A 26,071-nucleotide genomic window follows, 5' to 3' on the forward strand; every position below is an offset into this window, starting at 1 on the left:
TTTTAAGCACACCTTTTGCTGGCGACGCTACGAATTGGAGGAGACTCTGGTGCAGCATCAGAACGGCAAGTTGGGCCAGTTGGTTGGGATTCATGGTAAGGTTTGTAACAGCGCACCCAAGACAAGGACAACAGCGCCGTGTCGTCATTTTACTCCTTCTGTTGTCCTTGTCTTGGGTGCGCTGTTACAAACCTTACCATGACTCTGGAACAAGCGTGCCAGTGGTCATTACACAGAGAGGAAGGAATTGCGCGCCGTGGTTTCTCGGCACCGACCTGCAGATTCCAGTGATCTTGCGGAAGCGAAGCATTCATCGTAATGGCCTAGATCTCTGTTTCCGTCACTGTGCACGAAGTTACTCTTGCGATTACTGTCGTCGGCCGGTAAAAGGGCTGGGTCAGCTTCCCTGTGGCACCGCCTTTCAAAGCCATGGATACATTTGCATGGCGTGGCTATGGTGTTAGGCTGCTGAACACGAGGTTGCGGGATCGAATCCCGGCCAGGGCGGCCGCATTTCGATGGGAGTGAAATGCGAAAACACCCGTGTACTTAGATTTAGGTGCACGTTAAAGAACCCCAGGTGGTCGAAATTTCCGGAATCCTCCACTACGGCGTGCCTCATAATCACAAAGTGGTTTTGGCACGTAAAACCCCATAATTTTAACATTTGCGTGGCGAGGTCGAGTTCCCCGTGCTATCGCCAGCGTCCATAGCTCGCAGATCACCATTCAGCAGCCAGAAGTGTGCAACCAAAGCAGCTCCACCGATTCCTTTGTTCGGCTGCATGATAAGACTCCAGAGTCAGGACCGGAAAACTTCAAAGATCTCTGATTTGGCTGCCAATATTTCTCGAATATCGGGAGTGCCACACTTTCGTTCTCAATTTCGCAGTACAGCGCCCGCCAACAGCACCGCGTTCTTTAATTTTACTTCTCGCAGGCTCTACAGGGCACACGTGTATACTGTAATGTTTGATTTCATGCTTCGTTGTTTTTTTTTTTGTTGTTGTTGTTTTTATGACGCGACACGCCGGGATGCAGATCGCAGCGATAACGGCAGCGCTGCGGCGTGTGAGTCATGTCCAATGCGATAAGGAAAGGCGGAAAAAAGAAAAGGAAAGTTCATATGGAAAACGTTAGTAAGTGTGGCCCTATAAGAGCCAGTTCACGGTGTTTTTCTTCTTTCTTTTTGCACTCGCCATTTAGAAAGTACTGGCAGTGCATGCCTGATGCGTGTATCGTGCAAGCTCCTGGTGGCAGCCGAAAATAGCACTGCGCTCCGCCAAAGCATTTACGCTTTCGGCAATGCATTTATAAATTACTTCGACCATTGTGTAAGCGCCTGGCACTGCACGTTTGTACTTTAAAACTTGCAAGATGATATATCATTTATACGTATATTTATTGAGCAAGCAGAAACATCGTGCAATTCTTCGACTAGCGCGCATTATAATGACGTGCACTTCAGAGGCGGCACCCTCTCGTATATTGGCCCCGTCCTCCCCTTCTTCCACCTCCGGCTTGGGAGCGGCCCATTTAGCAGTGACGCAAGCCGCAAAGTGAACCGGTCGCTTTCCGAGCCGTTATAAGATTCCGCCTCTGATCTCAGCTTCTGCAGTGTCTCGCCATGCGTACATAAAGTTATTATTATTAATTATTTTATTTTGCTGCAAGAACGTGGGTGCAGGCTTTCTTCTCGGAAAGTCGATCGATTGGTTTAGTTATGATTTTTAATGCAGAGAGGAGAGATGATCAGCGCGCAACAATCAAGGCAACATAAGCTGGTGGTGGTGGTGAAAACTTTATTGGACACAGGGGAGTTGCGGACACGCAGGTCCTTGGGCCCCCGCACGGCCCCACTGCACTCAAACGTTCATGTCCCGGAGGCTCATGACGCTGGCAGCACGGCCTGTGGCGATGGCTTGCTTGGCCGGGTCCTCGGAGCGCAGTAGGGTCTCCCAAGCCTCCCAAGTAGTAAGGTGCTCCAGGCCCCGCGGGGGAGGATCCGCCGGGCAGAGGAAAAGAATGTGATCGAGAGTGGCTTTGGGGTGGTGGCAGAGGGTACAGGAGGGGTCGGTGTGGACGTGGTAACATAAGCTGGGTATTACGGCTTTCATGCTCGGGCGTCGCGCGCATCGCACGCCACTCGATCTCGGAGGCTATGCCGGAAACATACGACACGGCACGGCAGTGTCCGATACATGACATGCGGCGCGCGTCGGAAAAATAGGCTGCTTCGTCCGTTAGAAAGCCGCTGGACGTAAGCTGGACGCGGTTACTAGACCATCGGATCGGACGCGCAATTGTGTTGTCTGTCTCCTGCGGCGTGCTCGGCTTGTATATCCCGGTTCTGCGAGTTTGTATCGATCCAGCAAGGTGTCTACTTATCGGCGTACAAAAGGAAGGTCGAACTACCGTTTTAAAATTTCGCGCAGAAAACAAAGAAAGAAGAAAGAAAGAAAGAAAGAAAGAAAGAAAGAAGGAAAGAAAGAAAGAAAGAGAAAACGTGACGCTGATGAGGTCATCGTGTGTCGTCATGCACATTGCCGTATTTTTACCACCTGGGTCCTTCTCATACAGCAAAACGTTCCGCAAAAATTGGCAGGTTTGAGTTTTCTCGTAGTTGTTGTTATCTAAGTGCAAGGATTAACTTCTACCACCCAGAGTCGCTGCCAAATGTCAGACGTCTCAGGGAGCACCTTCGGGAACAGGAACGTGGCCTCGCCACCAGTCTATAGATGTTTCGCTCGTATCACTTCTGTGGCATAAACAACCTAATGTAGCTGTCGGTAAATCTTAGGTATTTCTACCTGTCTATCATTCTCGATTGCTAAATTTGTTCTCCTTCAGCGTATCTGTCTCTGTGCCACTATATATCGGTGTTTCTGCTTTCTGCTCTATATGCTACAAAGCGTATTAGAAAACGAAAACAAAAATTCTGTAGACATTAAAAACAAAATATTTGTGGACGTTAAATAGACTGTCAAATTTTGGGGGGGTGAAATTTAAGGGGTGGCGTCTATAACATTACTGACTACAGTACCAAGGCGCGAGTGCAACAGGCAGTGCCGCATCCAATCAACAAGTGCATCCTTTGAGCACAACGTGGCCCACGTGACGAGATGGACGGCGCACCACGAGGAAAGAAAAGAAAAAGAAAGAAAGAACGAAAGAAAAAAAGAAAGAAAGAATTACATACCCTCGAGACAAACGAAGCGAATACACTCGTCTTGCGTTGCACAATGTGACAACTCGGCAGCAGAGAAGAAAGCTTTCATCACGACTGAGTGCCCGGGAGATCTTCATGCTATCGCAGTCATCTTTGATGGCGTAATGCCGTCTTGCGAAGAATATCTCGGACGAAGTCGCTCAGCCAAATGAAACGACGAGTCTTCCAAAAGCACGTAGTCGGTCGTCGACAAAAATATAGAAGAGAGAGACAGCGTCGGGTTACCTTCCAGTGCCGTACGCTTTGCGTCCTGTCAGCATTCTCGATGATGAGGAGGAGGAGTCGAATATACTTGTCCTCCTTGTTTTTTTTTGCCGGTCGTCTGCTATACACGGCCGACGCTGTGCCTATACTGTGTCTTCGTTTCTTCAAGTGTGCGAAGCTATCGACTAACGGCGCGGTCTTTCTTTCTTTCTTCCTTTCTTTCTTTCTTTCTTTTCTTCTTTTTTTTTGCTTCTACGGTAACACACTTATTACATAATATGAGATGCAGATAGCTTGGAGGACTTTGTTATAGTTCTGTCAGCAAAAGAGATCGAATGGTCAGGTGATCGAAAGAGGACGAACTGTTTATGTTGAAAAAAAAAAGCGAAAAAAAAACCCCGCAGATCCCACTCGCTGTGGGAATCGATGTAAGCAAAGCTTTCTGTGCTGTTTGCGTACATGGACGGTGTTTGGCGCTGATTTCGACGGTGCACGGCTGTGATGATGTGGTGTTAAATGTTACCTCGCGTGTACCACTTGCGTGGGCCACTTGCGTTTGTTCCAAGTGGTACACAAGAGCGAACGGCAAGACGTGTTTTCTCGAGGCGTTGTTGTGAGCCATCGGCCGTGTGCTCTGCGAGAACGTTAGCGCTGTCATTTCCTCACACGGCGCACCGTATATAGTGGGTGAAATAGAGAAGTTCTTTTGTTGAAGCCTTGGGAGAAATCGCTGCTGCCACGTCCCGTGCCCGACGGACCAGCGACCGCTGGCCACCCCGCGGGCTTCCATCACGCGGCACGTCGTGCCACTGTCTGTTGCGGAGTAGGGACGCTGCGGCTGAAGCGTTCATTACGCTGTAGCACCACTTGCGTGTTGTCGTTTTGAGGCGGCGGTGCTCTAATGCCGTTTTGCATCTGCACGCCCTGCGTCAGCTGTTGGCACGGAGAAACTTGCACGTTGTTCATTTTTCACAACTGACAGAAACGTGCCGTACCACGCCTTGAATTATTATTATTATTATTATTATTATTATTATTATTATTATTATTATTATTACAGTTTGTTCCCAACTGTCATGTCTAGTATAGTAGGATACAACTGTAAAAAAGAAAGAAAAAGTACAGCAGTTGGCAACCAAAGCACACGGACCGCGCGGGGTTGTGTTACTGTGCCAGCCAATCACAGAAGCAAACAAGATCGTCGTCATGGGACCTTTTCAAAATGGCGTCGCACTTGATACCTCCGGTACAGTGAACTAGAAGGCTTCTAGTTCACTATACCTCCGGAGCGTCTGCTGTTTTTGACTCTTTTCATCGACAGAAGCGATGAAGTGTGCAACAGACTAGTGGCGTTTCCTTTATTGAAGAGACCCCAAACGAAGCATGCTTTCTGACGGCGCATTTCCCTTCTCCCGCGGTCATCCCATGTATGCAAGCTGCCACGAACGAGAGGTCGTTATTCACCCGTTTCGTCACAGCGTTGGCTTTACGCAATCTCTGTCTCCTCTGTCTACCATTCCATCTCGCCCCTGCAAGGCTGTTGCGCGTTATTACAAAGGTATGCGCTGCAGCTTCTGCAACGCTTTTGCCTGGTGCTCACGCGTAATGACAGCCTCCCAGGGGGCATTGTGTCGAGGACCAGGGAGTTCCAGAGGGCATTGTTGCGACCCCCCAGAAGTTACTTGGAAAGGTCTCCCGCCGCTCCTGCCATGTATACATTAGACGCGTTCTCAAACACCCACCGACGCTGCGTCCAAGACAGCAGGAGCAACAGGAGCGTCAGGGGGAAAATGGAAGAGGCAAAGAAAGATTCGATTTAAGAGCGATGGCACTCAGCAGGGAAAGACAATAACTCAGCTCTTTTTCTTCCTCATTTTTTGTTTTGCTCCTTTTCGAAAGTAATTCGTTCCGGCTTGCTCAGCTCGCAGTCGTTCTACAGCACCAAAATGTGTTCGCCTGTACTGCAGTCTCACCAACTCCATCAAGTGCAGCGAAGGCTCGTGTCATCCAATCGCTAAGAAGAAGCCGGTTACGCGTTTTAATGGAAGACGGAGGGCTCGCCTCATTGTGCGCCATTCTAATCGTATTCCGTGACGCTTATTAGTCGGCGTCGCATGAGCAGAGGTGGGAAATTTAGAAGCCGTATATAAGAGATATGCGAAATTCCGTAAGCAGATTTTCCCACCCACCTCGTTTGACCTAACGACGATGACGGACCTCGGGTTAGAATCGTAATTAAAGTGTCAACGTGCGGGGCTGCTGACACCATTCCTGCTGCCTACCCTCCCTCGTACCATCGTAGCTTTTAAAGCGCGTGTCTCAGGCTACTAGCTGGAACGCGCGAGACGATTCGCCTTCGTAGAGCATAACCGCCGTTTACATGGATGCGATGCACTAGCAATGCGACGAGACGCGCCCGTTGTCGCATTCATGTAAACGCTATGCTTCTGACAAGGTGCAAACAGCCGTGTATTGTACATGGTGTCCGTCTCGAGGTTGGCCCCCCTTCTATTACGCGAGTAACTGTGGTTCTGTGTTTTAGGACAAGATGCGCCTAAGAAAGAACGAACACAGGAAGAAACAATCATGCACCAACTCGCCCAGCAAGAAGTTCGTCTAAAATACTTGTGGTTCGTATAGATGAAGCTCCTTGAAACGTGTAACAACAGGACAGGAATAAAGAAAATCGTGCGCAAACCGTCGACAGCGATTGTCAGTGCACTGCGCGAATAGCCCGAACGTTTCAAGAAAACTACTCGCTTTAATAATGGGATGATGCGCCTGACGGCGAGTATTTGTTGCAGCGAGGATGTTTAGGCTGAGTTGTTTCATTTACGGCATTCCGTAACAGAGAACCGAGTTTTTAACCGGCAGATCTCAAACGATACAGTATAGGTTGGGGGGCAAGGGTGTCTCAAAAGGCGACAACAGTTGGCATTCGGCAACAAACGAGTCCACCTGCAACCAGGGTGCTCGAGAGCATGCACCTTATGCGTCGGCGCAAGGTCCAACCTCCGGGCCACAACTGCCGACAATGAAAACGGGAGGCAGAGCCGAAAAATATATTTGCAAGAAGCAAGAATAAGGGCAGAAACCATTGAGAGATGATTGCCTAAGTCGGGCGTCCTTCGCTCTTCTTGAAGAGCCTTGGCAGCTGCATGGATAGCTTGGTGATATAAACCAAGTGTAAACCTGCTGATATGTTCAATTCTGTGCGATGGGAGTGCGTGTGTATTGACGACGACGGAGATGGCGATGGAATCGTGAAGAATTCATGACGACGACGTGAAAACGGCGTGATGTTGTTTCTTGACTTCTTTCATTTGTGTGCGCCTCTCCTCTCATGCTTCTTGGGTTTTTGCGGCCTCAGTGCTCAAGGCACCTGCGAGCCTAGCGCGCTCGCCGTACGGGCTCTGTCTGATCTCAGCATGACACGTCACTCTTCACTTTCGCTCACCTTATGCCATGGAGGAAGCCTTATGCGCTTGCGCGGTGACCTGAGGCGAGATTTCGAAAACTGGTGGAAGCACAGACAAGGAGTGTTATCGCTCTGTTGCTTTAAAATATGGCAGAGGCATTTAACAATCCCTTCTGTGTTTGTGTTCTGCCTCGTGGGTCGTTCGAACTGAGTACACATTTATAGTGGAGCGAGCGCAAGCGTCAAACTTATTGTGTATTCTTTGGTAGGCAGAACATCTTTTGTGAAAGCGTGCTCGAGTGAAGTTCGAACAAACAATCTCAATAATGTCTTATAAGAACAACAACGAAAATGTTTTGTGGATTCAGCCCCTGGTCACTCCAAGCTAAGCATAAAAGCCGGAGGTAATGATCGGTGAGAGAGAAAAAAAATTAATTAAATTATGGGGTTTAACGTGCCAAAACCACTTTCTGATTATGAGGCACGCCGTAGTGCAGGACTCCGGAAATTTTGACCACCTGGGGATCTTTAACGTGCACCTAAATCTAAGTACACGGGTGTTTTCGCATTTCGCCCGCATCGAAATGCGGCCGCCGTGGCCGGGATTCGATCCCGCGACCTCGTGCTCAGCAGCCCAACACCATAGCCACTGAACAACCACGGCGGGTTGGTGAGAGAGAGTGAGGGAAGGGAGGAAGGAAAGGCAGGGAGGTTAACCATACTGAGTCCAGTTTGCTGCACTACACGTGGGGAGGTGGATGGGTGATCGGTAATTGTGCACTATGGCAGAGCGTGAGCGAAAAGGTGTTGATAAATGGCGACTCAATCGTGTTGACTTTATTATGTTGCATGCTAGGTGACGTTCACGTAGCTTTCCGAGCCGATAACGGGAGTGCCCAAAAAGAAGGAGCGAAAGTTCGCGCGCGCGACTTTCGAGTATTCACTGCCATAATGAAATACGAGTCAACGTCAGATAGGCTCGTGCTCTGTCACCGCAGGCGTGTAAGGAGTGACGGCTGTTCTTCCCTTGACCTCGGTTATAAGGTCATTCTTTGCCGTCTCTGTTCAACCGCTCTGCCATGTATGTATATATGGATCTCGCATATATTATTATACGCGTGGCAACTTCCACAATTCGGTCGTTCGGTTAGCGCGTCGTAGTTGCGACAGGCGCGCGCATGCGCTTGTGACGAAAGCATCGTATACGCCATTGCACGTCATATAGACCTGACGCACTCGCCTAATGACTTTGGCACAGCAGTGGCGCCGAAGAGCATGCCGTAAATTGGAGCGTACTGTATAAGCATCAGACAACGGATGCGTGGGGCGCGTGTGCGCGCAGTATACTCGTGTTCCGGGACGGTTCGTGCTTGCAAGGAATGCGCGGGAGCTCCTATTGTAGATATGTAGGCATTGTCGTTGTCGTCGTCGTGTGTGCATATATGCGGAGTTATAGCAACAGGCACGTGCGCGCGTGTGCGCATTTATATAGCGTGGCGCGCGACGCGTGTTGCGTCCAAATTGCGCGCTCGTAAATCTCGACGTTTGGCGCTTGTGCACCGTCCTCGTGGGTAACGTTCGGGGAATTTTTTTCCTGTTGCTCCGCGCGCTCTTTGCTTGCCTGTTTTGCGCTGTGATGAATGGCGACAGCGGGCTGCTTGCAGCGCTATATAGCTGACACCTAGCCAGGTGAGTGATCGTCGTGGCCACTGCGCGAGCTGGCGATATAACAATCGAGCTATAGCGGATAACAGGGGGGAGAAGAGGAGGGGGTGGGGGAACAGCGTGGTAGTGTTGTCGTTGGTGCTGCTGCTGCTGTTTCTGAGTATGGGGTATGATTAATGATTTCGAGCGGGTGTCCGCAGTGGACGGAATACTTCCGGAATTGCATCCATAGATGGCGCTCACGCGCATAGCACTCTATATAAAGCCTCTGAGCGCTGCCAGTGAGTCGCTTGGATACTGGTTTACAGACGCCTATTCGTGATTGGTAGTAAGCCTCCGAAATCTATGCAAGGGGGCGGTTCACTCAATTAGGCCAGTTGGACCACGGTTTACCCAGATCGTTAGAAGGAAATGTGTAGAAGAATAATATTAGCTTAGGCGTGCGCGTAGAGAAAGGAGGGAGGATGGTTAATCGTGGTGTGCGCATTCGTTAGCTCCGTGTTTCGCGAGCGCGTACGGTGGTTGCTTTTGCGTTTTATTGAGGAGGGCATTGCGCTGTCTGCCAGCTGCTTTCAGAATTGATCAAGATAACGCTGGCTTTTGACTCAAATAAGTGGGAACAAGGTGTGATAAGCGCTAGAAACTTGTAACTTGTAACTGAAACTTGTAACTTGTAAACTTAGGAACATGTAACATTTGAAAAGTATTTGTTTGGGCTGAATATAGCCCTGAAGATATATGTATGTGCCTGTACGACAATCAGCGCCTTGTGAATTCAGTGCCTGGTGTATAATTGCAGATCGTTTAACTTAAACTGAGGACAGAATGCAGAACAACCTATTTCGCTAATTACAGTGTAGTAGTATGAGGAGATACTGCCGTGGCTTTTCATTTCTCAGTGAATTTTTGCGAAATTAATGTCCCAGGGTGGATAGCATGCGAAAAAATAAAGTTATAGGAGTGGGGTGCGGAGTGGGAAGTTAGCGCTGAAGGATACTTGCCCCCCCCCCCCCCCCTAATGAAACGAACTGCGCGCAGCCTATAAATATTGGGTTGGAGCGCATACGAAACTCATTACTAAGCCATGACCGGCAGATTACTTCCATCATTGAAAACAAAAGGGCTAACCGCTGCATTCTTCTGGTACTAACAAATGAGGCAAATATTTCGATGCTTACAAAAAAGCTCGAGGAGTCGCTAAAGACCGCGCTACGAGCGATGGAACGAAAAATTATAAGCGTAGCGTTAAGAGACGGGGGGACGACGGTATCACTTTAAGAGCAAACTGGGGCCACTAATATTTTGTAGTAGACATGAAGAGGAAGAAAAGAAACCATTTGTACATGTGATGCGCAAAGCAGATACATTTAAAGCTCGATATAACGAAACCCGATTATACGAAGTTCCCGATCTAACGAAGAAATTTACATTCCCCGGCAGCTATCCATAGGGTTCAGTGTTATCATCAACCCGAATTAAGTAAACAAACTTGGCCGAACTCGATTTAACGAAGTTTTTTTCTGAAATAAATGAGTAAGAAAAGCGGTGATTTCTTTCTAATTTTGACACAGACGGGTGACTCTTCGACCGTGTGCTCTAAAGCTATCGCTTTAAAACATCTAGGCGCCATGGTCACATCGCTATCTTTATTTTGACAAGGCCATGCACGGAACAGCCGCCAACTCAACACCGCCTCGGTAGGAGCGGCGGTGATTGCTTTCGTCTTTCATGGTTTATGCGACAGATGGATGGATTAGCGACAAATACAGTGCCGCGATAGCCTTTGAGTGTCGCTACGTTACAGTTCAAGATTTGAAAGGACCGAAAAATTTCTTTCTCGATTTTACGAACTTCTCGATTAACAAAACGATTCGAGCGTAGTCAGCACTTCGTTAAATCGAGTTTCAACTGTAGCGGGCGCAGTCTGTTACAGTTGCAGAGTGGGTGCCAAGGAAAGTGACGTGTAGCTGAGGAAATGAGAGAACTAGGCGGTGGGATGAAGTAAAAAAAAGAATGGCAGGCATAGCATGGAGTCTGCTGACGAAGTGCAGAGGCAATTCGAGATTGCCGGGCGAGGCCTACGTCTATATGCAGTAGCTGATGGAGATACGGTCATCTGTTTAGACGCAACGGAATAGTGTACTGGTGAGCGCATTGTTTGATGAGGAATGTAGCATGAATCACTCTGCGTAAGAAGACGTGATGTTAGGTTTGTTATATTGTATCCGTTATAATATCTACTACAGAATGCGTCAGTGGCAACTTCGGAAAGAAGTGTGCAGAGGTCTCAGCGAATACGCTATACTGATTAGTCAGCAAAAGTATCAGTTCTCTCATTCAGAGGCTCATCTCGAGAAAAATTGCTCCGCGTTCTCACTCCTTACATGCATGGTCGCTGTGGAACGCTATTGTATTATAAAAGACAGGCGTTAACTGACACACGTACAGAACGGACAGACAAAGACGACACGTATTCTGTGTATGTGTGTGTCAATTCGCGCCTCGCTTCCAATACCGAAGTTCCACGAACTATAACTGAACAGGAACCACTACCCAATATAAGATCTTGCACACCCGCACATATGTACTCAGCAACGACGGTTACGCGGTGTTCATATACGGATCTCGCACACAGATCTCGCTTTCCAACCTCCTTAAGCACGCGCCGTGCACGCGATATGTCTGCGCGTATACTGTACACATAGGCTGGTGCCCGAGCCGTGGGCCTAATTACTCCGCCTAATGAGCAGAGCCTGTCACCGCGCGAACGCGACTTGTACGCCGCTAATGCGATAACCGTGGGAAATAAGTGAACAACACATGGGGCGTATACCTTCATATTCCCCCCGCCCCCTTCCCCACTTCTTTTTCTTCATCTCTCCTTCTCCTATTCGAGATCGCGGGGGTGTAAAGGGTTGTTACGGATATACAGTTGCCGTCGGCTGACCGGCAAAGCACGTTCCTATATACCTATATACGGGACCGTGCCGCTCGCAAGCGAGAAAGGTCACGACGTGTGTGTGTGTGTCTTCCCCTGCTGAATAAAAGTTCTCTCTCTCTCTCTCTCTTTCTCTCTCTCCCCCTGCTGGAAGGACGCGCGGGCGTGGTCGCTCGCGCGAGTGATGCGAGGCGATGATGTATCGATTGAAGCGGTGGGGCTCGGCCCATGGCCTGTACGTGTATGTGTGTTTGTGTATGCCGTACTGTGCATACGTGTGCGCGCTGCACAGAAATTGGGCGACCGTGAGGTGTGTGTCTCCCCCCCCCCCCACCCCCCTTGTCAGACGCGTATAGTTTTTAGCGACCAGGTATATATTCATGTTGCGTGCAGGGAAAGCTATAGCAGGCGCCGGCGTAGCGTGTAATGTGAGTGCGATGATTTGGCTTACCTTCACGTAAGGTTAATTTAGCTAATGCTGCAGCAGCCGCAGTTTCTGCGAAACGTAATATACCGAGCGCCCTTGCGCAAGTTCTGAACGGAAATTTCTCTCTATGCGCCTTTTTATTGTGCACTGGAGTTTTCCCAAGGTACGAGCGCTACACACGTCTCGCGATTGTCGAATGTAGAAGAAAAACGAAAATTCCGGGAAATCGCGGATTCATGCTGCACAAGGCTTTTGGGTTATTTGGCCTTACCAATATCGCTGAAATGCATCTGTTTCGCTCTGTAGGTCGTTACTTGATCATGCGTTTCTTATATTGTGTTTTTTCTTCGTATTTGTTTTTTTTTCTAGAAGGGCGGCGGTTTTTCAGCGGCTGGCGTTTTTTTTTTTTGTTCAAGAGCATGAGTTTTATATTTTTATTATAAGCCCGGCTTGGAGGTTGGAGGTTGAGAGCTTGTATGTCATGATATTTCAGAACATTTTCTCATTCTCCTGACTTTTCAATCTGTCCCTCTTCTTATCAGCATTACCTTTATTTTTACGTGTTACGGGCCACCTTTTCTGTTTTTTTCTCGCGCCCAGAGAGACTATACAATTTCACATACGCTATATAAAACTCCAATTTTGAAAACGTGCATTCAAGTTCGTTTATTTTTTTTCAGGCCGCACATATGTCGTGTCAGTTTCAGAATTCTTGTTTTCTCCGCGGGCCGAGTAGTTGTTTACGGCGTTACATTTCATTCACGCGAGGTTCTCGCATTGTAATCGTTTGCATTTCTTTTAACTCTATCCTGTTGACTTCTGATATGTTGTCGCCGCGTACTTTCTGACCTCTGTACAAATTTCGTTTCGCTGCTATTAAGAATGGCCAGCTCCAATGCATGATCGCCACCCACTTACGACTATGAAGGCAACCTCCCGGCGCTGTTAAGAATGGCCAGCTGCAGTGCAAGATTGCCACCCGCTTACGACTATGAGGGCAACATACCGGGAGCTTCGCCGCCAACTTCTAGCCACAGCGTGACTAAATCGACTTTGTGACGGAATGAGTTCGGCGGGCCAACTATTCTTCCCAAACTACCCAACGCGCTACCCGGAACGGCTCCGAGTGCTACTCTGACGTCGGCTCCGGACATTCGAACGTGTGTGTCTTTGTGTGCGTAGGCCGTCCTGCGGGAGGCGGCTAGTTTGCGCCGACGAAACGAACGTTCGCCGCCTTGTATGGCCGGAGGACCGAGTGTTTAAAAACTGCTGTTGTGCGGATGCTCGACACACTTCTTTTGAGCAGTCATGTTGGTCTGACACTATCTCTCAAGCAGTCATGTTAGACTGATGTACTTTCTCAAACAGTCATGTTAGACTGATGTACTTTCTCAAACAGTCATGTTAGACTGATATAAATATTGTAAATAAACCCATATTCCTCGTTCTCGATGAGAAGCAGTCCTTCCCTTCATCAACGTCCTCAGCGTGGATAAGTTGGACGACGGCATGGGCCAGCTACCTTCTAATTCATGCCGGACTCCAATCTTGACAACGGATCACGAGCGACGGGATTGACCCCCCAATCCTGACAACGCTGCACTCTCTGTCGAGTTGCTTGTCAACGGGTTTAAAAAGGGGAGTTGGAGGACGGGCGCTACATCGGCTTTCTGAGCCTTTGCGTCGGCTCCCTATGCTGTGTACTGTGTGTACTCCTGGTTGCCTGAACAAAGATGAAATGAAACGACAAATCCCCGATGCGAGTCTCCCGAGTTATTAAAGGCTGCTCAGCGGAGACACAGATATACGCGCAGGCTTCGAGTATACACACGCGCGAGGAGTGAAGGGAGGTTCCTCTTTCGAGTTGCCGATGCTGCAGCGAGTTGGCGAAACGCGCCGCGGTTCGTTTGCTTGCGAAGCATTTGCAGTCTCTGTATACGCGCCGCATGAGCTCGGTGTCCTACCTTTTACGTCCGGCGCGGTGCGACGTCGTGCAATCCACTCTGATTGCTCGGTGCATGCGCATTCTATACCAAAGCAAACATCTGGGCGCGTGCTTTTAGGCGCACTCGCGCAAATCGCACGTGAGCAAACAGGCCAAACGGACAAAGAAACGTTACGGAAGTATAGCCTATACAAGAAGGACCAATCTTTCTCTTTTTTTATGATTGTTATTTCCTTACTTCCGCGGGCAGCAATCACAGCTTTTTGCGATCAGAGTGCACTTCCGGGGCGCCGCGTTTGTTTACCGGCCGTCGGGTGCACGTACGTTCGAACGTCCGCCATGCGAGCCCCCTCGCCCCCCCCCCCTCCGCACACACACACACCTTTGCAGAGTGTATCTGCAGCAGCAGTGTGTGCATACGCGCTTGTGCAGGCAGGTGTATGTGTACACGCGCGCTCGGTGTGTTCGCGTAAGAGGTTTGGGAAAGGGCGTCCAGGTAGTTCGAGCTATATAGCCGAGGCGTGGGAGTGTGCGTGTATGTTCGGGAAGGGATTGCATGTGCGGCGGAGTGATCCCTCGACCTTTGGCTCGACTCCCGGGCGAAGTAATTATCCTTTATGCGCCGTGGGGACGACGGTGTGCGGCGCACGCGATGGCATGCTGCTGCTGCCGCCGCCGTCCTCGCTAGAGCGCACGAGACAGCTATAGGGAAGAAGTGGGGGAGGGTCGGCGGACGGGAGTGCTCGCTGACGTCACGCAGAAATAATGCATGGAGGCCAGCGTCTCCTTGTCGTTCGCGTATATATCCCGCGGCGCTTCCCGTCCGGACCGCAGCTGGCTCACGCCCGCAGTGCCGGTCGATCCGCTAACTGTGTCACTGCTGGCGTGTGCCTGGGCGCACGAGACCGTTTCGCTCAGCGGGAGTGTGTGCGTGCGTGTGAGCACCTGGATGGCCGCGGGTCGGGGACGTGGGATATAAATGCGTGCTCGGCGGAGTTCCGAGCAGATCTCGCTCGACTGATGGAAGCTTCCTCTCTCTCTCTCTTGCTTAGGGGGGCATTCTTGAAAGGGTAGATGTGTGTTCCTTATGTGCGCGGAGGTCCTCTCGTTATTTGCTTACCATCGCGCGCCTGGGATTCTCTTTCTCCCTTCCGGCTGTTGCAGACGGCTTGGCGTTCTGTCTGCGCACCCTCGTGCGCCGCATGTGTCCGTAAAGTTAATTACTGCGTTGTCGTCCGTTTGCCTTCTGTTTGAGGAGTAATGACATCACTGGCATTATCGAGTTGCCATTTTTGGGCGTTAATATTAAGGTCCAGACCTTCGTAACTCATTAGAAATAACACTGACAGGTGTCAGGTCGTCCTGAATAATTCACTGTTACATACTTGTTTATTTGATCTATAGTTCCTGTTTCCCTGCCTAGGTTGTAGATGCGTCATGATGCGCTCGCTCCGCTACTGCGGTAGCTGCGGCTGTAGCATGCCATTGTTTTTAAAAGCTCCTTGGTCGCACGGCAGCGCACGTTAGAAGAAATGCAATTTTTTGGAGGGGCATCGTTAACAACGATGCCCTCCAGTCCAACGGGCCCGCGTCGTGGTGGAGAGGCTAGGTCTTTCTGTCCCGACGTGGGAGCGGCCCGCTACCAGCTAGTGCACCTTCCGATAGACCACAATAAAGTTTTTCCACCCATCCATCCATCGCTAAAAAAGACAGGCGGGCTATAGTCGGTAGCGCGTCGTTTCTCAACGCATAGTGGAATCAACACCAAGTCACAAGGGACACGATAAGAATAGACACAGGCGCTCGACGTCGACTCAAAACTTACTACACAAAGTCCCAGGCTTTACAACAACCTTCAAAACTGCGCAATATTTCTTTCTTTTATGCGAAGCATATTACGAGAGCTCAACCCAGCTCCTCAGGCGCGGCGGTGTCGCCATGAAACCACGTGACACCGTGACGTCACGACAGAGGAGAAGTGGCTTTGGCTCAACTCTTGCAAGACGGGCTGGGTGGGAATCGAACCAGGGTCTCCGGAGTGTGGGACGGAGACGCTACCACTGAGCCACGAGTACGATGCTTCAAAGCGGTACAAAAGCGCCTCTAGTGAATGCGGTGTTGCCTTAGAAACGAGCTTTTTCTAAGGCGTGCGTCTCTTGCTCAGGCGCACATTTCGTTGCCGCGCCGAACGCTGCTTTGCTCGACGCTCACCGCGTCCAATGCGGGGCGCGTAGTCGCTGCCCTGTAGCCCATTGTCTTACACCCCTTGGCGGGTCGACGGGAACGCTGTCGCGTTCCACTCTTGAAGGCGAAGCAGTAATGCATGAGTTGTTTCTTCGTCTAGCCGAACCAAATATAGCCAAGCAACAGCAGTTCACCAGGCTAAACAGTGGTTCAACAACTAAAATAAAGGCTAGTATGCTTCGCATCCTGGGCTTAACCTTACCTAAGCCACAGCCATTTTTTTTGGTCTCCGACTGGATGGTATACATCCTTGTGTCTTCCGCTCTAAAACTGTGTCGCGCCTTCGTAGTGTTTACGTATCCGGCGTTGTTCTCTGTACTCGCTTCTGTATTATGTCGCATTCGCGCACTCTCTGTGGATTCGAGCTTGCGCCCCTAGTGCAGCCTCAGAACCGGTGCGTGTCGCCAGTGCGCAGCTGGCGTGATTTTCACCACCGACGTCTCTCTCGCTCTCTCTCTCTGGCTGTTGGCTCGGGAGTGCGCCTGTCGTCGTCGCAGAGCGCTGCGTGCAAGAACGCGGAACGGCCGGAATCGGCCTCTCGCCCGGAGACCGCCGCCGCTTGCACGACACTGCTGCGTCCCCGCGTCCGCCGCTGGCGTCAACCCGGTGCCCTACCCTTTGCTGCCCCCTATTCTCTCCTCCTCTGGTGGAAACTCTTTATCTCCCTCTCTCGCTTTTTTTTTTTTTTATCCGCTACACACAAGGCCGTTCCTGCCCTTGTTTCTGCCACTTCGCTTTTCCACCGGGTCGTTTTGCTTCAGAGCTTTCGCTTGCCGGACGGGAGTCTGTCGCTTGGCTTTGTGACGTCTGGCGGCAAAAGCGCGTTTGATGCTGACGTCTGCGCTGCCGGGAGGCCTCGCCTTTCCTCTCCGCTCATGTTGCGCTCTGTGAATGTGTTCCTCCAGTGCCCGCACAGTTCAACAGAGGAAGCGCGTGACGCTTAGTGCGATCAGATTTTAAATTGGAGCTTTCTCTGTGGATTTTTTTTTCTCAGTTACCGGGGTTGCTGTAGAGCTTACATTTAAATCGAAGCTTCCTTGGTGGCGCCCGGAGGGATGTGTGCTATGGTGGTCAGTATTGGTGGTTGGAGTGTGGGAAGGGGGTACGAGTGGTGACGAGGGAGAGAGGTGAGGCGCCGAGAGGAGGAAGTGAAGAGGAGAGGTACTAGGGGGGGGGGGCTATTTGGTGGAGAAAATGATGACGTCATGATGCTGTGTCCGCAGGTTAGAGTGGCGACAGCACTTGTGGCCAGGGCTGCATGATGTATTTAAGCCATTGTAGCGCGAAGGAACACGGACAAAATAGAGAACAGGACACCACAGGTATCCTGTCCTCCTTGTCCGTGTTCCTTTTGCGCTACAATGGTTTCAATAAATGTTAACAAACTCGCCGAAGAAAAAGTTTAATTGCATGGCGGAGTGGACGCGAAAGCTTCGCCTACGGCGATTCCCATAGTGCGTAGAATGTACATGATTTAAATTTTGTTTGCAGATAGTGCGGTCTCTAATCAGAGACATTGCACGAGTGGTCACTTAGGTTAAAACAGAGGAAAAGAAAAAGAAAGAAAATCGACGGAATGAGCGTTAGCGGAAAACATACCAATTACTTGCTTCGCGAATTGATCATGTGACAGCTTGTGCCTCATTGGTCTGTCTAAGTTTTTCCACAATTACACTGTGAAGGGGAAAAAAAGGAATAGTTGAAACAATTCAAAGTGAACCTAAAGGGAACAATACCGAGGTGATCTGAACGACGGGTTACGTGGCTATATAGGCGACCCGATAAACGAAATGAGTGCTTCGATACGGATTCCCCGCACAATGTTATGCAAAACGCAAATGCGTCGATACGCACGCTTTTAGAGTAACGGGATAAGTGTTTAGAGCATATCATGAAGGTAAGAGCCTTGATCACAAGCTCTAAACTCATGCTTTTCCCTTACGTTTCTTTTCGCAGCACTTGCTTTTCTCCTTCCTTTATTTTTCTGTTTTTGTTTGTTTGTTTATTATTGCATGAGCCTGGTTTTTAAACGCCCCTGTGACTTAGTGGCTATGGCATTCTGCTGCTGAGCACCAGGTCCCGGGTTCGATATCCTACGCGCGGCTGTCCCACTTCTATGAAGAAAGAGTGCAATAAATGGCTGTGGCTTAGGTAAGGTTAAGCCCAGGATGCGAAGCATACTAGCCTTTATTTTAGTTGTTGAACCACTGTTTAGCCTGGTGAACTGCTGTTGCTTGGCTATATTTGGTTCGGCTAGACGAAGAAACAACTCATGCATTACTGCTTCGCCTTCAAGAGTGGAACGCGACAGCGTTCCCGTCGACCCGCCAAGGGGTGTAAGACAATGGGCTACAGGGCAGCGACTACGCGCCCCGCATTGGACGCGGTGAGCGTCGAGCAAAGCAGCGTTCGGCGCGGCAACGAAATGTGCGCCTGAGCAAGAGACGCACGCCTTAGAAACAGCTCGTTTCTAAGGCAACACCGCATTCACTAGAGGCGCTTTTGTACCGCTTTGAAGCATCGTACTCGTGGCTCAGTGCGTCTACTTCCGGCCACCGAGCGTGACGGACGTGCGATGACGGGCTCCGTCGGAGCGGCTACAGCGGCTATTGCCAGCCGCGGCAACAGGAACTTTTCATCTGAAGAAGGCTACGATTTGATTTTGCCGAATTTGCCAACAGGTCGTTTTGTTGTTAATACAGTTTTTCTTCACGGAGATGTTCAAGCGCGGCCTTACCGAGTCGAAGATTTTCGCGACGCGTTGTCTGGTATGTCGCTGCTTCCTGAAGTGATCGCCTTAGGGGCGTATCGGATGAGCCACGTGTGGGCCGTAACCTTCAGTAATGCCGAAGCCGTGAAGAAGTTACTCGCCGCGAGTGAACTGAAGGTCAAGGGCCGGCGCTGCGTCGTCATTGATCCTGGAAACCAAGATGTAAAGATGAAAGTGCACTGGCTGTTGCACAACGTTCCAGATGATGACGTGCGGGTGGCCTTCCTTCCTTATGGAAAAGTGACAGACATTAGCAGAGAGCGGTGGCGAGTACACGGAATCAGTGACAAGGGGTCCACAACAAGGTTGGTGTCCATGCGTCTCAAGGCAGGCGTTAAGCTGGAAGATCTACCACACCAGCTGAACGTCGCAGGTGAACAAGCTTTGGTGGTCGTATCAGGCCGTCCGCCGATGTGCCTGCGCTGTCATGCAACGGGGCACATTCGCCGCGACTGCCGGGTTCCAAAATGCAGTGCCTGCCGTAGATTCGGACATGAAGAAGGTCAATGCCCTAAAACGTACGCCAGCGTCGCTGGGCCTACGAGTGGCGAGGATTCATCCGAACTTCTCATGGATGAAAACGACGCTGAAGAAGCTTCGAAGCCGTCAAAAGACACCACAGTCCGCAAAATGGTAACGCTGGCAGCCAACAAACCCTTTTTGGAGGAAAGGCGTCAACCAGCAGAGCGCGAACGGGATACCAAAGACCAGGCCATGGAAAAAGCCACCACATCGAAGGACGCCTGTCAACCTATCAGCGAGGATACAAAAGTGGAGGAAACCCAAGAGACCTGCATGGACGTCGTCGAAAGCCTCACTGGACAGTCCACCAAGCGGCCATTGGAGGAGAGCGTCGAGGAAGCAGACAAAGGAGTTGAAGAGACAGAACCACCGCCGAAGGGACTCGGCATAAGACGGTCTTCAGCGAAGCAGAGGCCGAATTTTTCCGCTGAGCGGCGGCCGGCGGAAAAACCACCGTCTTAACGCCGACTCTCCGCGCAGCGCAACCTTTTGGGGTCTTCTGGAAGACGTGGGGACTCTGAGCAAACTCATTTGCAAGTGTCGTGAAGACTTCCGGTTAGAAGATGCCTATAGCGCACATTGTGCTGCATACGTGATGTGTCTACAAGGTTCATCTTCGCTGTAAGTGTTATACTATGCTAACAAATTTTTCAGATTCTAAAGGGGTACTGTAATGCGATCATTTTGCAGAATATATAAAAAGAAATGGCGTTAAAATCAGGCACAGCACTACGCATAGCGACGATAAATGTCAGAGGTCTGGCGTCTAGGAGACGTCAGTACCAGCTTAGTCGCCTGCTGTTAGAAAATGAGCTGGATATCGTAGCAGTTCAAGAGACAAAGGTAGAAACGCAGGAACAAAGTGATCGCATGGTATCACCTTTTAGAAATCGGTACAATGTTGCCATAAGTCATGCAGTAGGCTTGTCAGCAGGTTGTGCTCTATTTCTTCGAAATTCTATTGAGATTGTTGAGGAATCTTTGAGTGTCAGTCAAAGTGGTCGTTATATTGTTTGTGATTTCACCTTCGCAATGAAAAATTGGAGGGTGATTAACGTGTACGCACCAAACAAGGAACATGACCGGCGAGTGTTCTTTGAGGAAATGGAAAAACACCTGCTATGCGATAAGCTGGTCATATTACTGGGTGATTTCAACTGTGTTTGTGAACCAGAAGATAGAGTGAACAAACGACCTATTCGAGATAAAAGTGCAATATTTTTAAGCGCAATTGTGGGTGAACACAATTTAGATGACGTGGGGTCTTTGTTTTCATGTAACTTCCCCCAGTTCACTCATTTTCAAGGAAATAGCCACGCTAGACTAGATAGAGCTTATATATCGACAGCTCTTGTACCTTTGTGCAGTAATTACACAGTCAATCATGTTTCTTTCAGCGACCACAGCTTAGTGTCTTTCTCGCTTGGAGCAGAAAAAAGAAAAAGTACATTTAATTGGCAGCTCTGGAAACTTAATGATAATCTATTGGATGACAAAGCTTTCGTACATTACGCAATGGAAAACCTTAATGACTTACTTGAAGATCACCAGAACATAATTGGCAGATGGGAGCTTTTCAAAGAAAAAATAAAGATTAAGGCGATAGAACGGGCTTCTGCACTTAAGCACAGTAAAATAAAACACGAAAAAGAACTGCAAGCCCAGTTAGACTTCTTGATCAGCCAAGAAAGTGTTACCCCCGGCCTGCGCAGTAAAGAAATTCGAGACGTCAAGCGACAACTTGAGCTTATCGATGTCGAAAATTATAGAGGAGCAGTGATACGGGCTCGTGCAGAGCATTTGTGGATGGGCGAAACGCCCACCAAACGCGCCCTTAGTGACGAAAAAAGACACGCGACCAAAAAAGAAATCAAAGAAATAAGGTACCGAGGTGTAGTCACAGATAAGAAAAGTGATATAGAAGACGCTTTCGTAGAGCACTTTCGGAAATTGTTTGGTGAAAGGAAAGAAGTAAACAAGGGATTTGTAAACGCTTTTCTTCCACTTATGCCGCAACTAGATGAAAATGCAAAATCAGTCCTAGAAGCCTCAATTACATTAAAGGAAATTGAAAAATCAATCGATGATTTGAACCCCGGAAAGTCGCCCGGTCCCGATGGACTGGGTTCAGCGTTTTATAAGAAATTTAAAACTCCTATAGCTAAGGCATTGCATGCGGTAATACAAGAGGCATATGACATAGAAGAGCTTCCCCTTTCCTTCCGTCAATCACATATCATTCTCATTCCTAAAACGGACGACCGACTTAAGCAATTATTGGTAGGTTCTTACCGACCAATTACCCTTTCTAACGTAGATTACAAGATATTCATGAAGGTCTTGGCAAGAAGATTACAAGGTTTTATTAAAGATATAGTCGGACCACACCAGACGTGCGGAATTAAAGGTAGGAGCATAACGACGAACATTCATATAGCAAGAAATATTTTGGAGTGTTGTGATGTTTTTTTCCAACCATGTGGCAATGCTCCAAATAGATCTGGAAAAAGCTTTTGACCTTGTTACGCACGAAATATTGTTTGCCATTATGGAATATGTAAATGTAGGGAAAATAATACTGGAAGGTGTAAAAATGTCGTACACTGGATGCTCTGCCTCAATTATAATTAACAAACAAGTCAGCAAAAGCATCCATGTCGTCTCTTCGGTGAAACAAGGGTGTCCTCTGTCGTCACTACTTTTTAGCATTTATTTAGAGCCATTTTGTTTAAAGATTATTCAAAATGAGGAAATAAGAGGCTTTCGTATTATGGCTTGTGAAGTCAAAATATTATCTTACGCCGACGACATAGCTGTTTTCTGTACCGACAGAGAAAGTGTAACAAATGCGATAAAAGATGCCACAGCTTTCTGTCAATACACAGGGTGCAGAATAAACTGGAATAAATGTCAGGGTTTCTGGCATGGTGAATGGGAAAGTGTGCCAGTCACGTACGCCAACATTCTGTGGACGACTACTCCAAGTAAATACCTAGGCGTACCACTACAACACTACAAGGATACACAAGAATACTGGAAAGAACAGACAGACAAGGCTCGAGAGAAAACACAAAAATGGGGAGGACGAGACCTATCAATTTTTTCCCGTGCCACAGTGTGTAACATTTTTATTATTGCTCGAGTATGGTATGTTTTGCAAGCGTTGCACATGTCGCGCATGAGTATTCAACGACTGCACAGAGTGTTGGCTGTTTTTGTATGGAACTCATCGTGGGAAAAGGTGAGCCGCACAAATTTGTTCCTTCCAGTGCGATCGGGAGGACTGGGTTTGATTCATTTGTTCGTGAGACAAATTGTCTCTAGGTTCGTATATTATCGCAATGAAAGAAATCCTTTTTTAAGAAGTGTTATGCAAGTGAGATTGGCGAACGCATTGCCAGATGTCATTGTGTCATCATGCGCCCATATGCAACGCAATGTCCGCGGATACATGCATGAAATTGTTGCGGCTGTGCAGTTTCTAAAAGTAAGATTTTCAATGGAATATCTCAGCGAGGTCAAGAGAAAACGCCTCTACAAAGATCTAATTGATGTGATGATGCCTGTTCCCTTGTATCGAAGGATGTACAATCCTGGGCCAGGCAGCAATGTGTTAAAAAGGGTTAAAAGTATGACTATCCGATCGTCAGTCAAAACTTTCTTTTTCATGCTCCATAGTGGCACACTTTCTACAATACCGTGGCTAAAGGAAAAAGGGTTGTTGGTACCATGGTCGGTTGACTGTGTAATATGCAAAAGGCCTGAAACAATCGAGCACATGTTTCTCGATTGTTGGGATGTCGTATTCTTATGGGACATCTTGCAAAGAACCCTGAAAAAGGAACTGCCGCTTACACCCTACGGCATTCGATTTCTTCCCGTCGAAAGCGAAGGTGTGCCGTACGATATGCTAATGATTCTAGTAATGCACAGTGTTTGGAAAACCAGAATGTCAGTGCGTAATGCGGACGTCAACGCGAGGTCAGCCCGGGACAACTTCAACGAAAGCATCGCATATTTACGAGATGTGTACAAACAGAAGGAAGAAAAGCCAGATTGGTGTGTTTATCTGGACGAACTCCTTACCGTAAAGCGTTTTTTACCCACTTATGCTAGCCAGACACAAGCTAGCATTTTTAATGTGATGTTATGATGGTGTTTTTCACTGTATTGTGCCAAGTTAGCAATAAAGAAAAAAAAATACTCGTGGCTCAGTGGTAGCGTCTCCGTCCCACACTCCGGAGACCCTGGTTCGATTCCCACCCAGCCCGTCTTGCAAGAGTTGAGCCAAAGCCACTTCTCCTCTGTCGTGACGTCACGGTGTCACGTGGTTTCATGGCGACACCGCCGCGCCTGAGGAGCTGGGTTGAGCTCTCGTAATATGCTTCGCATAAAAACCCTCTTGTACCCGGATTTGGGTGCGCGTTATAAATAAGTGCCGACGGGCGAAGTTAATCATTTGAGCTCGCGCTGCAACGCATGCATGTCACATCTGAGGTGTTGCTCTTGGCCGTTTAACCCAAACAATCAGTCATCCGATCAATGAATTAACCACTCAATCAAATGGTTTTTCAAAGGACTCTAGTTCCTCCCGCATGCTGTCACGGTTTCTTTAGCACAGCGCTCCTCAGCTGTGGGACGTTTTCGCGGGCGATCACTTCTCGGCCGATACTCTCGCCTTCGGGTGACGCGATGCTCAACCAGCCAATCAGCTCAATGCTGTTTTGCTGAACCAGCCAATAAGCGCGCACTGAAAGTTATATCGGCGCCGAAAGCGATCGTCCGAGAATACGTCCGCTGTAGGACGTACATCGTCTCCGCAGACGTGCTGCACGAGAATGACGCTGTGTGTACTACACTGATCGCACGAACTCTGTTCGCACGTTCAGTTGCCGGCCGCTGTCTGTGAACGTTTTCTTAGCGGCTGGTACGCATTCGGAGTATACCGCGCTCGTCTTCGTTGCGTCTATTCGAGTGTTCCATTTTGTTTCTTTGAATCATCCTATGACGAATGCTACTATGTACGCTTCCTGAAACCTGTCACCGGAATGGGGGTTCAGTTACCGACAGGAACCAGCACTTAGGTCTTTTGAGCACGGTACCGATCTAACTAGCTCTCGATTAAAAATCGCCGCGTGTATAGTGTCCAAGGGGAAAATTCCGAATGGTCTGTGCTCAGAGGCAGCTGCGAACCGAGAGCGTCAGCGATATTAACCAGCCAGGCATCCAAACAGTCAATGTTATCAACCTGTCCAGAAAAAGAAAGCCTGCAAGTCTTGGTACTGGCGCACTTGGATAAAGGAATAACAATATGCACAGCCGGACAAGCACCTGTCTCACAGTATGCGCTTGTGTACATCGACAGGTTGATTTCGAAATGCTGTGACCAAGTCGGAGCAAAAAATAGGCAGCTGGCACGAGAGAGATATCAAATAAAATTCTATTCACCAGTTTCAACAACAACAACAACAACAACAACAACAACAACAACAACAACAACAACAACAACAACAACAACAACAACAACAACAACAACAACAACAACAACAACAACAGGGAGGAGGCTCAAGGATGAAGAATTTACGAAATGTTTGGCTCTCACGTTGGCTCCCCGCACATCTTCGCGTGTTGTTTACTCTGTCGGAAAAGCCCACGCGCTTCTGTAACACGTTGACGTCGTCCCCTTAGCTGTCAGAAAGAAGGCGGTGACGTTCCCTTTCTTTTTTACTTCTTTATTTTTGTTTTTCCTGGGTGCACAACCAGTGCGATACACTGAGCGCGCTGCACGCCTTGCGACGTGGCAGGCAGCGCGTGATATTTCGCGGCGTCGCATCTTCCCCCCGCATCTCGGCGCTCTGGGAACGCGTTGGACGCGCGCCATGTATTTATAGCGCAAATAAGAAGACGGAGCCGAGAGGGTGTCTTGGCTTGCGGAAGCGACGTAGGCGGCGATGCTGTTAATGCCGCACGCCTTGTCTCGCGTTTCGCTTCGATGGAGTGCCTCTTTTTGCGGCGACGGAGACGCTATAGCGGGGGATGCACGCGGGCTTGTTTTGCACCCGCCGCGCAGCGTCATATGTAGAGCGAGGATGGTAAGGTGTGTACGTTCCCCCGTGGGCTGTGGAAGCGTGTTATATATAAATATATGTGAACACCACGTCAACTTTTTGTTATGCCTTCACAAAAGAAAGCGAGTACTTGAGTACTTATCAGCACTATAGAGTGTGTGCGCGCGCGCGCGTGTGTGTGTGTGTGTGTGTGTGTGTGTGTGTGTTTGTGTGTTTGTGTGTGTGTGTGTGTGTTTGTGTGTGTGTGTGTGTGCGTGCGTGCGTGCGTGCGTGCGTGCGTGCGTGCGTGCGTGCGTGCGTGCGTGCGCGCGCGCGCGCGCGCGCGGGATGGAAGAACCACCTGGAAGAACCGCCTGGCTCGATTATTTTGCTCGTAACGACCAAGTGAAACTAGCAGACAACGAAGCCAGTGACAGTGCAGGGGGTGCACTTAACTGTGTTTCGTAATTGAAGCTTATAAATAAGAGGGAAAAATCAAATGAAAGTGGAAATAAAGACAACTTTCCGCGTAAACGATCCCACGACCTCCGCGTGACGCAATCCTCCATAATATCTCCAACCCTGCCTCAGTGAACGCAGGGAGGGGAACCTTGCGTGATGAGACTTCCTTGAAGATTGACGTGGGCTGGGGTAATAGGAATG

General features: G+C 49.1%; 2 protein-coding genes across 3 annotated transcripts in view; both read left to right on the plus strand.

Moving 5' to 3' along the window:
* The window catches only part of Camta (Calmodulin-binding transcription activator), a 560,381-nt gene that overhangs the window by 6,484 nt on the left and 527,826 nt on the right, over window positions 1-26,071 (plus strand). The gene's annotated exons all lie outside the window — the stretch shown is intronic.
* On the plus strand, window positions 18,641-21,204 carry LOC135900918 (uncharacterized). The gene has a single exon (XM_065430528.1). The coding sequence runs from the start codon at window positions 18,645-18,647 to the stop codon at window positions 19,821-19,823; it is 1,179 nt and encodes a 392-aa protein (XP_065286600.1). The 5' UTR covers window positions 18,641-18,644; the 3' UTR covers window positions 19,824-21,204.

This window comes from Dermacentor albipictus, chromosome 2 (genome assembly GCF_038994185.2).
Source record: "Dermacentor albipictus isolate Rhodes 1998 colony chromosome 2, USDA_Dalb.pri_finalv2, whole genome shotgun sequence".
NCBI classification, from domain to species: Eukaryota; Metazoa; Arthropoda; class Arachnida; order Ixodida; family Ixodidae; genus Dermacentor; species Dermacentor albipictus.

What these genes read in the sequence shown, in the direction of transcription:
- LOC135900918 (XM_065430528.1), top strand. Translation starts at nt 18,645, where the DNA reads ATGACGGGCTCCGTCGGAGCGGCTACAGCGGCTATTGCCAGCCGCGGC.